Source organism: Felis catus, chromosome C1 (genome assembly GCF_018350175.1).
Source record: "Felis catus isolate Fca126 chromosome C1, F.catus_Fca126_mat1.0, whole genome shotgun sequence".
Lineage (NCBI taxonomy): Eukaryota > Metazoa > Chordata > Mammalia > Carnivora > Felidae > Felis > Felis catus.
The window spans coordinates 61,848,088-61,861,070 of record NC_058375.1 but is presented as its reverse complement, the minus strand read 5'-3'; the positions used below and the strand labels follow the sequence as shown (position 1 = coordinate 61,861,070).

Here is a 12,983-nt window from a genome sequence, read left to right as displayed (position 1 = left end):
CCACAGAAGAATATTTTTAATTCACATACTGTAATCTCACCCCTTTAAACTGTACAATTCAGTAAAAATATTTTTTAAATGTTTATTTATTTATTTTGAGAGAGAGAGAGAGAGAGAGAGAGAGAGAGAGAGAGAGAGAGACACGGAGGGTATATGTGTGTGTGTGTGAGCAGGGGAGGGGCAAAGAGAGAAACAGAATCTCAGGCAGGCTCCATGCTGTCAGCACAGAGCCTGATGTGGGGTTCAGTCTCATGAACTGTTAAGATCATGACCTGAACTGAAATCAAGAGTCAGACGCTTAACCAACTGAGCTATCCAGACACTCCTCAGTGAAAAATATATATAAATGAAAACAATAACTTTGTTATTTATTAACAGCTTTTCATGTTGCTAACCATTCTACAATATTAGTTTTAATGCTTTTATAGTATTCGATTGATGATATTAAATAGTTTAGTTAATTATACTGTCAAAGACATTAAGGGTTTTTTGCTATTAAATGATTTTTGCTATTCAATTATTATTTTTATTATACATTTTTAATTGAGGTATAATTGACACATAATATCACATTAGCTACAGATATGCAACATAATGACTCAGTATTTATATATATTGTGAAATGATCCCCACAATAGTGTCGTTAATTATGTAGTTACATATGTACTCACCATATGTAGTTACAAAATGTTTCTCATATGTTGAGAACTTTTAAGATGTATTCTCTTAACAACTTTCAAATATGCAATACAATATTATTAACCAAAGGCATCACTTGGTGCATTACCTCCTCATGACCTATTTATTTTGTAACTGGAAATTTGTACCTTTTGACCCCTTGTCCTATTTTGCCAACTCCTACCCCTGCCTCTGCACCACCAATGTTTGTATCTATGAGCTTGAGTTTTTGTTTCTGTCTTCAAATTCCACATATAAGTGAGATCATCCAGAATTTTTCTTTCTTTGTCTGATTTGTTTCACTTGGTATAATGCCCTCAGGGTCTATCTTTGTTGCAAATGACAGGGTTTCATTCTTTCTTATGGCTGAATACTATTCCATTCTATGTATATACCACATTTTCTTTATTCATCTGTCAGTAGGCACTTAGGCTGCTTCTATATCTTGGTCTATTGAATATGTGGGGCGAATATATCTTTTTGAGTTAGTGTTTTCCTAGTCTTCAGATAAATATTGAGAAGTAGAATTGTTGGATCATGTGGTAGTTTTATTTTTAGTTTTTTGAGGAACCTCCATAATTGTTTTCTGCAGTGGTTGTACCGATTTACATTCTCATTAATGGTGCATAAGGGTTTCCTTTTCTCCACATCCTTGCCAACCCTTGTTATTTCTTGTCCTTTGGATAAGAGCCATTCTAACAGGTATGAAGTGATATTTCCTTGTGGTTTTGATTTGTATTTCCCTGATGATTAGAGGTAATGAGCATCCCTTCATGTACCATGTTGACCATATGGATGTCTTCTTTACAAAATATGTATTTAGATTCACTGCCCATTTTTAAATTGCATTTTATTTTGCTATTGAGTTGTGTGAGTTCTTTATGTATTTTGGATATTGTCCCCTTATTACATATATGATTTGCAAAAGTTGTCTTTCAATCAGTAGCCTGCCTTTTCATTTTATTGACTGTTTTCTTTGCTGTGCAGAAGCTTCTTAGTTTGATATATTTTTACTCAATATATTTTTGCTTTTGTGTCCTTTGCTTTTGGTGTCAAATACAAAAATCATTACCAAGACTGTTGTGAAGGAATTTACTGCCTATGTTTTCTTTTAGGAGTTTTAGGTCTTGAGTTCAAGTCTGTAATCCATTTTGAGCTAAATTTTGTGTATAGTATGAGATAGTGGTCCAGTTTTATTCCTTTGGATGTTGCTGTCCAGTTTTCCCAACACTATTTATTGAAGAAGCTCTCCTTTCCCCCTTGTATATTTTTGGCTCTTATGTCGTAAATCAATTGACCATCTATGTGGGTTTACTTCTGGGGTCTATTCTGCCTCATTTATCTATATTTTTTATGCAAATGCCACACTGTTTTGATTACTATAGCTTTGTAATACAGTTTGAAATTAGGGAGTATAATGCCTCCAGCCTGTTGTTCTTTCTCAAGATTGCTTTGGCTATTTAGTTTTTTTGTGGTTTCATACAAATTTAGGATTATTTATTATATTTCTGTAAAAATGGCATTGAAATTTGGATAAAAATTGAACTGAATATATAGATTGTTTTGGGTAGTATAGACATTTAGCAGTATTAATTCTTCTAGTTCATGAGCATGGAATAACTTTCCAAATATTTGTCTCTAATTAATTAATTAATTTCATTGTACAGGTTTTTTATTTCCATGGCTAAATTTATTCCTAGGTATTTTATTCTTTTTGGTGCAATTGTCAATGGGACTGTTTTCTTATATTCTCTTTCTAATAGTTCATTATTAGTGTATAGGAACTCAACAGATTTTTGTATATTACTCTTATTTCTTGTAACTCTACTGAATTTCTTTATTCTAAGACTTTTTTGGTAAAGTCTCTAGGGTTTTCTCTATGTAGTGTTATATGCAAATAGTGACTGTTTTACTTTTTCCTATCCAATTTGGATGATTTTTATTTCTTTTTCTTGCCTAATTGCTCTCTGAATTGCTCTCTGAACTTCTAATATTGTGTTGAATAAAACTGGTGAGAGTGGGCATCCTTGTCTTGTTCCTAATCTTAGAGGAAGGCTTTAAGTTTTTACTGTTGTATATGATGTTAACTGTGGGTTTGTCATATGTGGCCTTTATTATGTTATGCTCTATCTATACCATTTGTTGAAATACTCAGGTTATCATAATAGGATGTTGAATTTTGTCCAGTGCTTTTTTTTTTGTGGCTCTCAAGATGATGATATGATTTTTAGCTTTCATTTTGTTAATGTGGTGTGTCATTGTATATACTGAATTGTGGAGATTGATCTATCCTTTCTTCCCGGGCATAAATCCCACTTCATCATGGTGTATGATCCTCTTAATGCATTGTCGAATTTGGTTTGCTAATGTCTTGTTGAGAATTTTTTGCATCTGTGTTCATCAGAGATACTGGCCTATGATTTTTTTTGTAGTATCCTCTAGTTTTAGTATCAGGTTAATACTGATCTCATAAAATGAGTTTGGAAATGTTCTCTCCTTTTCTTAGAAGAGTCTGAGAAGGATTGGAATTGATTATTTAAATGTTTGGTAGAATTCATCTCCATCACTTTACTTTTCATTTATATGTCAGTACATTTAAAGTACCATTCCTGTAGACAGCGTGTAGTTGGCCTGTTTGATCCACTGTAACTTTGGTCCACTATGTCTTTGTGTTGGTGCTTTGACCATTGATATTTAAATTGATTAGTTCTATAGTTGAATTAATATCTACAATATTTTGTTACTGTTTTAATTGCTCTTGTTTTTGTTCCAGTTTTAACCTTCTACTCTTTTCTGTCTGTGGTTTAATTGAGCATTGTATATGACTTCATTTTCTATCTCATCTCAGTGTATTTCTTTTCTTTTTTTTATTAGCTGCCCTCATTATTGTGTTAACTTAAATCCACTCTCAAATCACATATACTACTTTACATGTAGTTTAAATATTTTTTAATAACAGGATATCTCTAATTCTTCCATTTTGTTCCTTGTATCATTGCTGCCATTCATTTTATTTATACATATCCATACACAAATATACATATATACATAGATAATCTAATATAGTTTGCCATTAGTATTTGACCAAACTGTTATCTATCAACTAAAAATAGGAAAAATAAAAGCTTTTTATTTTATCTTCACTTGTTTCTTCCCCACTGCTTTTCCTTTCTTTAAGTAGATCTGAGTTCCTGAACTATATTATTTTCTTTCTAACAAACTGCTTTTAACATTTCTTGCAAAGCAGATATATTGGCAACCTATTCCCTCAATTTTTGTTTGTTTAAGAGTCTTTATTTCTTATCCACTTTTAAAGGATAATTTCACAGGGCATAGATTTTTATATTAGTGAGTTATTTTCTCTCAAGAGTAAATACTTCACTCTATCTTCTCCTTGCTTGCCTGGTTTCTTAGGAGATGTTGGATATACTTCTGAATTTTTTTTTATATTAGTGAGTTATTTTCTCTTAATAGTAAATACTTCACTCTATCTTCTCCTTGGTTGCATGGTTTCTTAGGAGATGTTGGATATACTTCTGAATTTTTTTTTATATTAGTGAGTTATTTTCTCTTAATAGTAAATACTTCACTCTATCTTCTCCTTGCTTGCCTGGTTTCTTAGGAGATGTTGAATACACTTCTGAATTTTTTTTTATATTAGTGAGTTATTTTCTCTTAATAGTAAATACTTCACTCTATCTTCTCCTTGCTTGCCTGGTTTCTTAGGAGATGTTGAATACACTTCTGAATTTTTTTTTTATATTAGTGAGTTATTTTCTCTTAATAGTAAATACTTCACTCTATCTTCTCCTTGGTTGCATGGTTTCTTTTTTTTTTTTTTATTTTTTTTTTCAACGTTTTTATTTATTTTTGGGACAGAGAGAGACAGAGCATGAACGGGGGAGGGGCAGAGAGAGAGGGAGACACAGAATCGGAAACAGGCTCCAGGCTCTGAGCCATCAGCCCAGAGCATGACTCGGGGCTCGAACTCACAGACCGTGAGATCGTGACCTGGCTGAAGCCGGATGCTTAACCGACTGCGCCACCCAGGCGCCCCGGTTGCATGGTTTCTTAGGAGATGTTGGATATACTTCTGAATTTTGCTGCTCTATGGGTAAAGTGTCCCCCTCACCCCCAGTGGTTTTTTTTTTTTTTTGCCTTAATCCTGTTTGGTGTTTTCTGAGCTTCTTGGATCAGTGGGTTGGTATCTGACATTAATTTGCAGAAATTCTCACATATTTACTATTTCATATTTTTCTTCTTTTCCTATATCACTTTCTTCTCATTCAGGTATTTCCATTATGTATATGTTGTACTTTTTGTAGTTATCCTACAGTTCTGGAATATTTTATTCAGCTTTTTTCAGTGATTCTTTTTTTTTTCTCTTTGCTTTTTGGTTTTGGAAATTTCTATTGACATATACCCAAACAAAGAGATTCTTTCCTTAGGCATGTCCATCCAGCCTACTAAAGAGATAGAAAGCCTATCAAAGATAATAATCATTTCTGTTACAGTGGTTTTGATCTCCAACACTTCTTTTTGATTCTTTTCAAAGATTTTTATCTCTCTTTATACTGTCTTTTCTTGTTTGTTCTCTATTTTTTTTTCCTTTATAGTATTTAGCATATTAATCATAATTGTTTTAAGTTCTCTGTCTGGTAATTCCAACATCCCTGCAGTATGTGAATCTGGTTCTAATGCGTGCTGTATGTTGTCTTTTAGTATGCTTTGTAATTTTTTTATTGAAAGCCAGGCATCATGTACTGGTAAAAAGAATTCCAGTAAAATAGCGTGTGGTGTGGTGTTAAGGTGTGGATAAGTCTCAGTCTTTAAGTGAGGTTGTGCTCCCTAGTCTGTGAATTTCACAAGTACTCCTCAGCCTTCCTAATCTTAGGTGGGACAAGATGGCTAGAGTGGGCTGTAATTGTGTACTTCCTTTCTCCCAAATGGAAGGCTTGATGGAGATGTAGTTGGATATTTCCCTACTTCCAGATCAGTTAGGCTCTGGTAAAACCTCAGTTTATTGTGTGTTAAATATTTTCTCTTTAGGGTAGCCATTGTTAAGAAGAACAGGGTGATCTTGTGTATTTCAAAATTATTGTTTTTCTGTCTCCTCTCAGAGGCACAAGCAGATTTTTCTCCAATATTCGATCTGAGGACCTGGTAGAGCTCCTGGATATTAATCTCACAGAAGTATGAGGGCTGGAGTTTCTAAATCTGAGTTGTCAACACTAAGCCCCTAATAACTTGTCAGTCACAGTCCTACCCAGGCACTGGTTCCTGCAGAGGTTTCTTTTGGTGAATTTTTGCTCCAGTAACTTCTGAATCTTTGTATCCACCTGCCTATCTCTGAATTTTGATTCAGTGGTTTTTCATGTAACCTCACTTTTCTGGTGAATCTAAGAAGAGTTGTTGACTTTTCATTTTGTTCATCTTTTTATTTTTTAGAATGGTATGACATCTTCTAAGCTCCTTATATCCTGGACCAGAAACCAAAAGTGTCCTAATTTACTTTTTGAAGATTACATTCTATTTTGAGTTGTTAACTGAGCCAGATTTATTTTAGTAACACTTATTTATAGTGTTTGTTACATGCCAGACACTATTCTAAAACCTTTATGCCAAGTCATTTTGTCTTCATAGTAATTCTATCCATTAAGTGCTATTGGAGTTCTCATTGTATGGATGAGGAAACTGAGGCACATAGCTTGGATGTATAACAAACTGAGGGTACATAACTTGCCTGAGATCACGAAGCTCAGAACAACTTATATTTGTTTCTTCTTTCTCTACTTCATAAGATAAAAAATAAGTTCAAAAAGCAAAATAACTTCCTTTAACCAAAAGAATGTAGTTAAGGAAAACCTGTGTCAGTTGGGCCTTCAGAAGGCCTGATAGATTCTGCCTCTATACTTTTTTGACCCACGTAGAGAATCTTGCTATTCTACTATGGGGACACACACAAATAGACATGTGAGAGAATGACACAGGGAAGACTTGTGTAGATGGAGAGAGGTCCTAGGACAGTGTGGTGAGAGAGACCCATACATCCCAGCATCCCAGCTGACTCTCCCCTCTAGGGTCCTTGCCAATGTGTCAGAACTGCGAATTAGCCATCTTGTAAGTGTAGTGCAGATGAACACCAAGACTGAATCTCTAGTTAACATCACTTGGAAAAGAACTGCCTACCTGAATCAAGTCAACCCACAAAACCCTGAGAGCTAATAAACAGTAGTTGTTTTGACCAGTAGATTTTGGGGTGTTCTGTTATGCAGCATAAATAAATGAAAAATGTATTCTTTTTTGCAGGCATTGGATATTGGTTGTGGAAATTTGAAGGGAAGGATTTCAAGGAATTAACAATAGATCTCAATCTATATGAGAGATACTTTGTCATTTGTACTTAGAAGTCTTTTTTTCTAGGGGTGCCTAGGTGGCTCAGTTGGCTAAGTGTCCAACTCTTGATTTCAGGTGAGATTATGATCTCAGGTCATGGGATCAAGCTCTACGCTGACAGCACAGAGCCTGCTTGAGATTCTCACTCTTCCTGTCTCTGCTTGTGTGCACGTGCGTGCTCTCTCTCTCTCTCTCAAAATAAATAAACTTAAAAAAGAAGTCTTTCTCCAGATTTATTGAGACATAATTGACATATAATTTTGTATAAGTTTAATGTGTACCATATGATGATTTGATACACACAAATATTGCAAAATGATAATCACAATAAGCTTAGTTAACACATCTATCTATCTTATATAGTTATTATTTATTTATTTATTTATTTATTTATTTATTTATTTATTTATTTTGTGATGAGAACATTTGGGATATACTCTTAGTAACTTTTAAGTATACAATGTAATATTGTTAACTGTAGTTACCATGTTATGTGTTATACTGCTAGAACTTGTTTATCTTAGATCTGGAAGTTTGTAACCTTTAACCAACATTGCCCCATTTCCTGTACCCCATTTTGCTCACACCTGGCACCCCCCAATTTACTCTCTGTTTAAATGAGTTTAACTTTTTTAGATTTCACATTTAGATCATAGAGTATTTGTCTTTCTCTGTCTGACTTATTTCACTTACTATTAACCCTTCAAAATCCATCTATGTTGTATAAAATGGCAGAATTTCCTTCTTTCTCATGGCTGAACAATGTTCTATTGTGTATGTGTGTATACATTATGTAAAATATATCTATATCTATATATCACATTTTTTTAATTGTTCATCAGTCAGTGTGCAGTTAGCTTGTTTCTCTATCTTGGCTATTGTAAATAATGAACTTGGGAGTTGCAGATATCTCTGAAATATAGTTATTTCATTTCCTTTGGATATATACTAGAATATATATTTTATATATATAATTGTTAGATCATATGGTAGTTCCATTTTAAATTTTTTGAGGAATCTCCATACCATTTTCCATAGTGGCTGTATCAGTTCACACTCTCACCAACAGGGCACAAGGGTTTGTTCCCTCATCTCATTATGGTTTTGACTTGCATTTTCCTGACAATTAGCGATGTTGAGCACCTTCTCATGTATATGTTGGCCATTTATATGTCTTTTTGGGGGAAGAAAATGTTCAAGTCCTCGGCCTATTTTAAAATTAGATGATGATGATAATGAGGTGGAGGAGGAGGAGGAGGAGGAGGAAGAGGGGATTGCTACTGATATGTATGAGTACTTTTTATATTTTGGTATTTATCCCTTATTAGATGTTTGCAAATACTTTCTCCCATTCCATAATTTGCATCTTCATTTTGTTTATTGTTTGTTTTCTGTGTAGAAGTGTTTCAGTGTGATATAGTCCTTCTTGTTGATTTTTGCTTTTGTTGCCTGTGTTTTTGGTGTCATATCCAAAAATCATTGCTAAGACCAATGTTACAGAGCTTTTCCCCTGTTTTCTTCTAGGAGTTTTATGGTCCCCAGTCTTACATTTAAGTCTTTTGACTTAATTTTTGACTTACTTTTGAGTATTTTTAGTTTTTTGTAATGTTTATTTATTATTGGGAGGCAGAGAGAGACAGAGCATGAGCATGGAAGGGACGGAGAGAGAAGGAGACACAGAATCTGAAGCCGACTCCAGGCTCTGAGCTGTCAGCACAGAGCCTGACACAGGGTTCGAACCCACGAACCACTAGATCGTGACCTGAGCCTAAGTGAGACGCTCAACCAACTGAGCTACCCAGAAGCCCCAAATTTTGAGGTATTTTTAATAAGTGGTGTAAGAGTCAGATTTTATTCTTTTTCCAGTGAATAGACAGTGTTCTCAGCACCATTTATTGAAATTACTGTCCTCTCTTTTAGTATTCTTTGTTCTCTTGTCAAATATTAGTTGACATATATGTATACGTTTATTTCTGGGCTCTCAATTGTTGTAATTTGGTCTGTGTGCCTATTGTATTTTTTTTTTTTTTGTTCGTTTGTTTGCCAGTACTGTGCTGTTTTGATTACTGTGAATCTGTAATATGTTTTTAAGTCAGGAAGTATGAGGCCTTCAGCTTCATTTTCTTTTTCAAAATTGTTTTGCCTACTTGAGATTTTTGGGTTATTGTTGTTATTGTCCCATATGAATTTCAGCATTATTTTTCCTACTTTTGTGAAGAATGCTATTTGAATTTTATTAAAAATTGTATTGAATCTGTAGTTGACTTAGGATAGAATGGACATTTTAAGAATATTAACTGTTCCTGAGCACAGGATTTTTCGTTTGTATCTTTAATTTCCTTCATTAATGTCTTAGAGATTTCAGTGTACAGATCTTTCACTTCCTTGGTTACATTTATTCCTAAGTATTTTATTCTTTTTGATGCTATTATAAGAGGATTGTTTTTTTCCTTTTTAAGATACCTCATTGTTAGTATATATAAAATGCAAATGACTTTTGCATGGTTATTGTGTGTCCCCATCTTTACTGAATTCATTTGTACGTTCTAACAGTTTTCATGGAGGCTTGAGGATTTTCTATATATAAGATCATGTTACCTGTGAACAGAAAATTTACTTCTTCCTTTCTGATTTGGATTCCTTTTGTTTCTTTTTCTTAGCTGATCACCCTAGGTAGGATTTCTGGCCAATTTATTTATTTATACCTGATTCAGTTTTTGTTCCCATGCTAAACTAAGAAAAATATATAGCTAACCACAAAAAAAAATGTCCTGACATCAGGGTACATGTAATATAATTGGAAAGGCAACAATTAAATTATATAACATAAAAATACATAATTTCTAAATTGGGGATGTAGGCATGGTACAGGAATGTAATGACTAAGAGTTATCTAGACAATGAAGTTTCGCATATTTCATTAACCATGTTTAATTTTATTGTTTTCATGGGTTTGAGTTTAAACATAAAATAATTAGACAATGTAGATTTTTTAAAAATTATGAGGCCATGAAATTTTAGAGTTCCCTAGTTACCTTACTATTTAATTATTACAGATGGTTTTTTATCTGTCTGTAATTGGCATCTTTTTAATTAAATCTAGGAAGTGTTTGTCCAAAATGAGTAAAAAGGCATTCAATTAAGTACTATCATGAAGATTATCTCAAATTTGGATTTGTGTGACCTAATAATTCTTTTCCTCAAACTATATGTCTTATCTGCAAGAAAAAGTTTTTCAGTGAGGCAATAATACCAATCACACTAACTCCCTCACTGGATATTATTAAAAAGTTATTTTGAACATATTTAGGCATTTTGAGGAAAGGGACTATGTTATCTTACGTATCAGTATCAGTTACCTTCACAAAATGGTATCAGTGAACTCACAGTTAGTAGCAATGTTAGTCAACTAACAGCTAAAGTTAGAATGCTTAACTAATTACAGAAGTTTTCATTTAGTTAGGTTATCTAGTGTGTCTGAGATCAATAAAGGAAATAGAAAACATTCTACCTTTGAATAATACCAGTGGTAGATTATTGACATCACATTTAAGTGACATATGGATAGCATTAATACAGAAAAGTTTAACATAAAAATCTTTCATTGCCTGTGGTAAGTTTATAGACATTAACTATACTTAGTTAATAATGCTATTTAGAATCCCTAAAAATAAATGCTAGGCAGATGATATCTTCTACAAAGAAGCAAAGAAATATCAAACTATTAGAGATGAATAAGCAGAGAAATGAATGCTTGAAATAATAGTTTATCTGTGCATCTATTATATATATATATTTATATATATATAAATACACGCACACACACACACACGCACACACGTGTACCAATGCTGTGACTAAAGATATAAAGTCAACTTCAGCTTTATATAAAGAAATGGGATCTCTGCTGTTCTATGTTGATGTGTTTTGTTTGTCTAGAGATTGTTATAAGTTATGATCTAAAAAAGTTTAACTTTAGTTAATAATTCATTAAGATTGGAACATTAATTGTAGCACATACATAACACGAATGCAAGGTGTTGATAGGGGGAACTGAAGGTGCAGGGAGTTATGGGGGTATATATGGGATCTCTGTGTACTTTAAGTTTTTCTGTAAACCTAAAACAGCTCCAAAAAATAAAGTCTATTAGTAATTTTAAAAAATCACTTGGTTACACAAATAGAAAGGAAAAAAAATTCACTTGGTATATGACTCTCACTTTGCAGATTTCTTCCAGAATTGTTATTGACTCAAAAATTGGATTCTAAAAGTGAAACTTTTGAGCACCCCGTTGTCTTAAAACATCGTGACTTATGCCTGATATGTGGTTTCTCATAAACCCTTGTTATAAACTGGAGTTTGCCTGTATTAGGCCAGAATGGAAAAAATAGGTTTTTTTGAAAGGAGGGCCTGAGGAAAGACTTCAGGTCTTTTCTAAATAGGGAGTCCAAATGATGGAATACATTTTGTATATTGCCTTTCATTTCAGGACCTATAGAGCTTGGTAAGTTTATAAAGATTCATTCGTATCTGTTTATTTTATATCAGCGTCTTTATTCTTTCTCAATGTGTTCATGACTTACCCAGGAACATGCTCAATTACAGATTCCTTGACCCTCAGCCCAGAGACTGATAACATACATATGATATGGGGCCTAGGAATCTGCATTTTGTTTAATTTCTTAGATGGTACTTAGAATTTAATTATAGTTGTAGGCCTTGGTCAGCATATAAAAAGGAACTAATCTCTTGAATGAGTGCAAGGGTTTATCTAGATTTTCACATTTATTTTCATTTGGATTATGCCTACCTAGTTTACCTTCACATGGTAGAAAGATTCTTCCAATAGGGGAGGTGATTAATCTGACTAAATGCTCTAGGCCACTTGAGCTCAGTTATTCTCTTTTAAACTATCACTGGGTAACTGTGTTTTGTAAAAGCTTAAATTACCCAGAGTAAGGGAAATTTCAAATATATAAGAAATACTATGTAAAATTACTTTAAAAAGCTTTGATACAGGAATTTTAGATAAATTAGTCTTATTTTAAAACTAATAGAATTCCAGATTTTAACTGCCTAGTTGAATTGAACATAGAAATAAATAATGTGATTGTAAATTGTTTCTTTAAGAAATTTATAACAGAAATTTATAACACCCATTTTGTGCACCCTCCTCCTGCCTGGCAACCGTAAGTTCTCTATATTTGTAGGTCTGATTCTTCTTTTTGTTTCTTTATTGTTTTTTTTTTAATGTTTTTGGATTCCACTTACAAGTTAGATTTTTTAATTTTAACTTTTCTACCCGTTTTATTCTATCTATTAGCAAATATGTTTTGTTTTCAAATTTATTTTTGGAAGTTGAAAAAACTTTCCTAAGCAATTTCCCATTTTGCCTAGATGTTTCATGGAACAATCACAAAAGAACTAACCAGTCATGAAGAATGGAGTCACTATAATGACAACATGATAGAAGATCAGAAAGATTTTGTTTTTGTGAAGTTCAGTGGCCTTCATTTAAAATCTATGGAAAATTTGCAATCCTGTATCTCTCTGAGAGTATGCATCTTCTCAAACAATTTTATCACAGATATTCATCCACTTCAAAGTTGTATAAGATTAGTCAAACTTGATCTCCATGGAAATCAGGTAAGCAATACATTTTAGATATTTGTGTATAAATGAAATTGATGTTTAAAAACACGTATGTTACCTATCTACAGTATTTCAGTCTTTTACATAAAATGTAAATAAAAATTTAAAACTAAATAAAATATATAAAAATACAAAATTTAAGGGGCATCTGGCTGACTCAGTCCGTAGACCATGCAACTCTTGATCTTGGTGTCATGAGTTTGAGCTTTACATTGGTGTAGAGACTACTTTTAAAAAAATTTAAATTTAAACAAAA

The 12,983-nt window shown here is 33.0% G+C and overlaps 1 protein-coding gene across 9 annotated transcripts in view; it reads left to right on the top strand.

The window, feature by feature from the left end:
• The window catches only part of LRRIQ3 (leucine rich repeats and IQ motif containing 3), a 367,465-nt gene that overhangs the window by 14,388 nt on the left and 340,094 nt on the right, over nt 1-12,983 (top strand). For all 9 annotated transcript variants that reach the window (XM_045036014.1, XM_003990225.5, XM_045036013.1 and 6 more), the window contains exon 2: nt 12,473-12,721. In XM_045036014.1, coding sequence (XP_044891949.1) covers nt 12,473-12,721 — 249 coding nt within the window. The remainder of the gene's footprint in view (nt 1-12,472; nt 12,722-12,983) is intronic.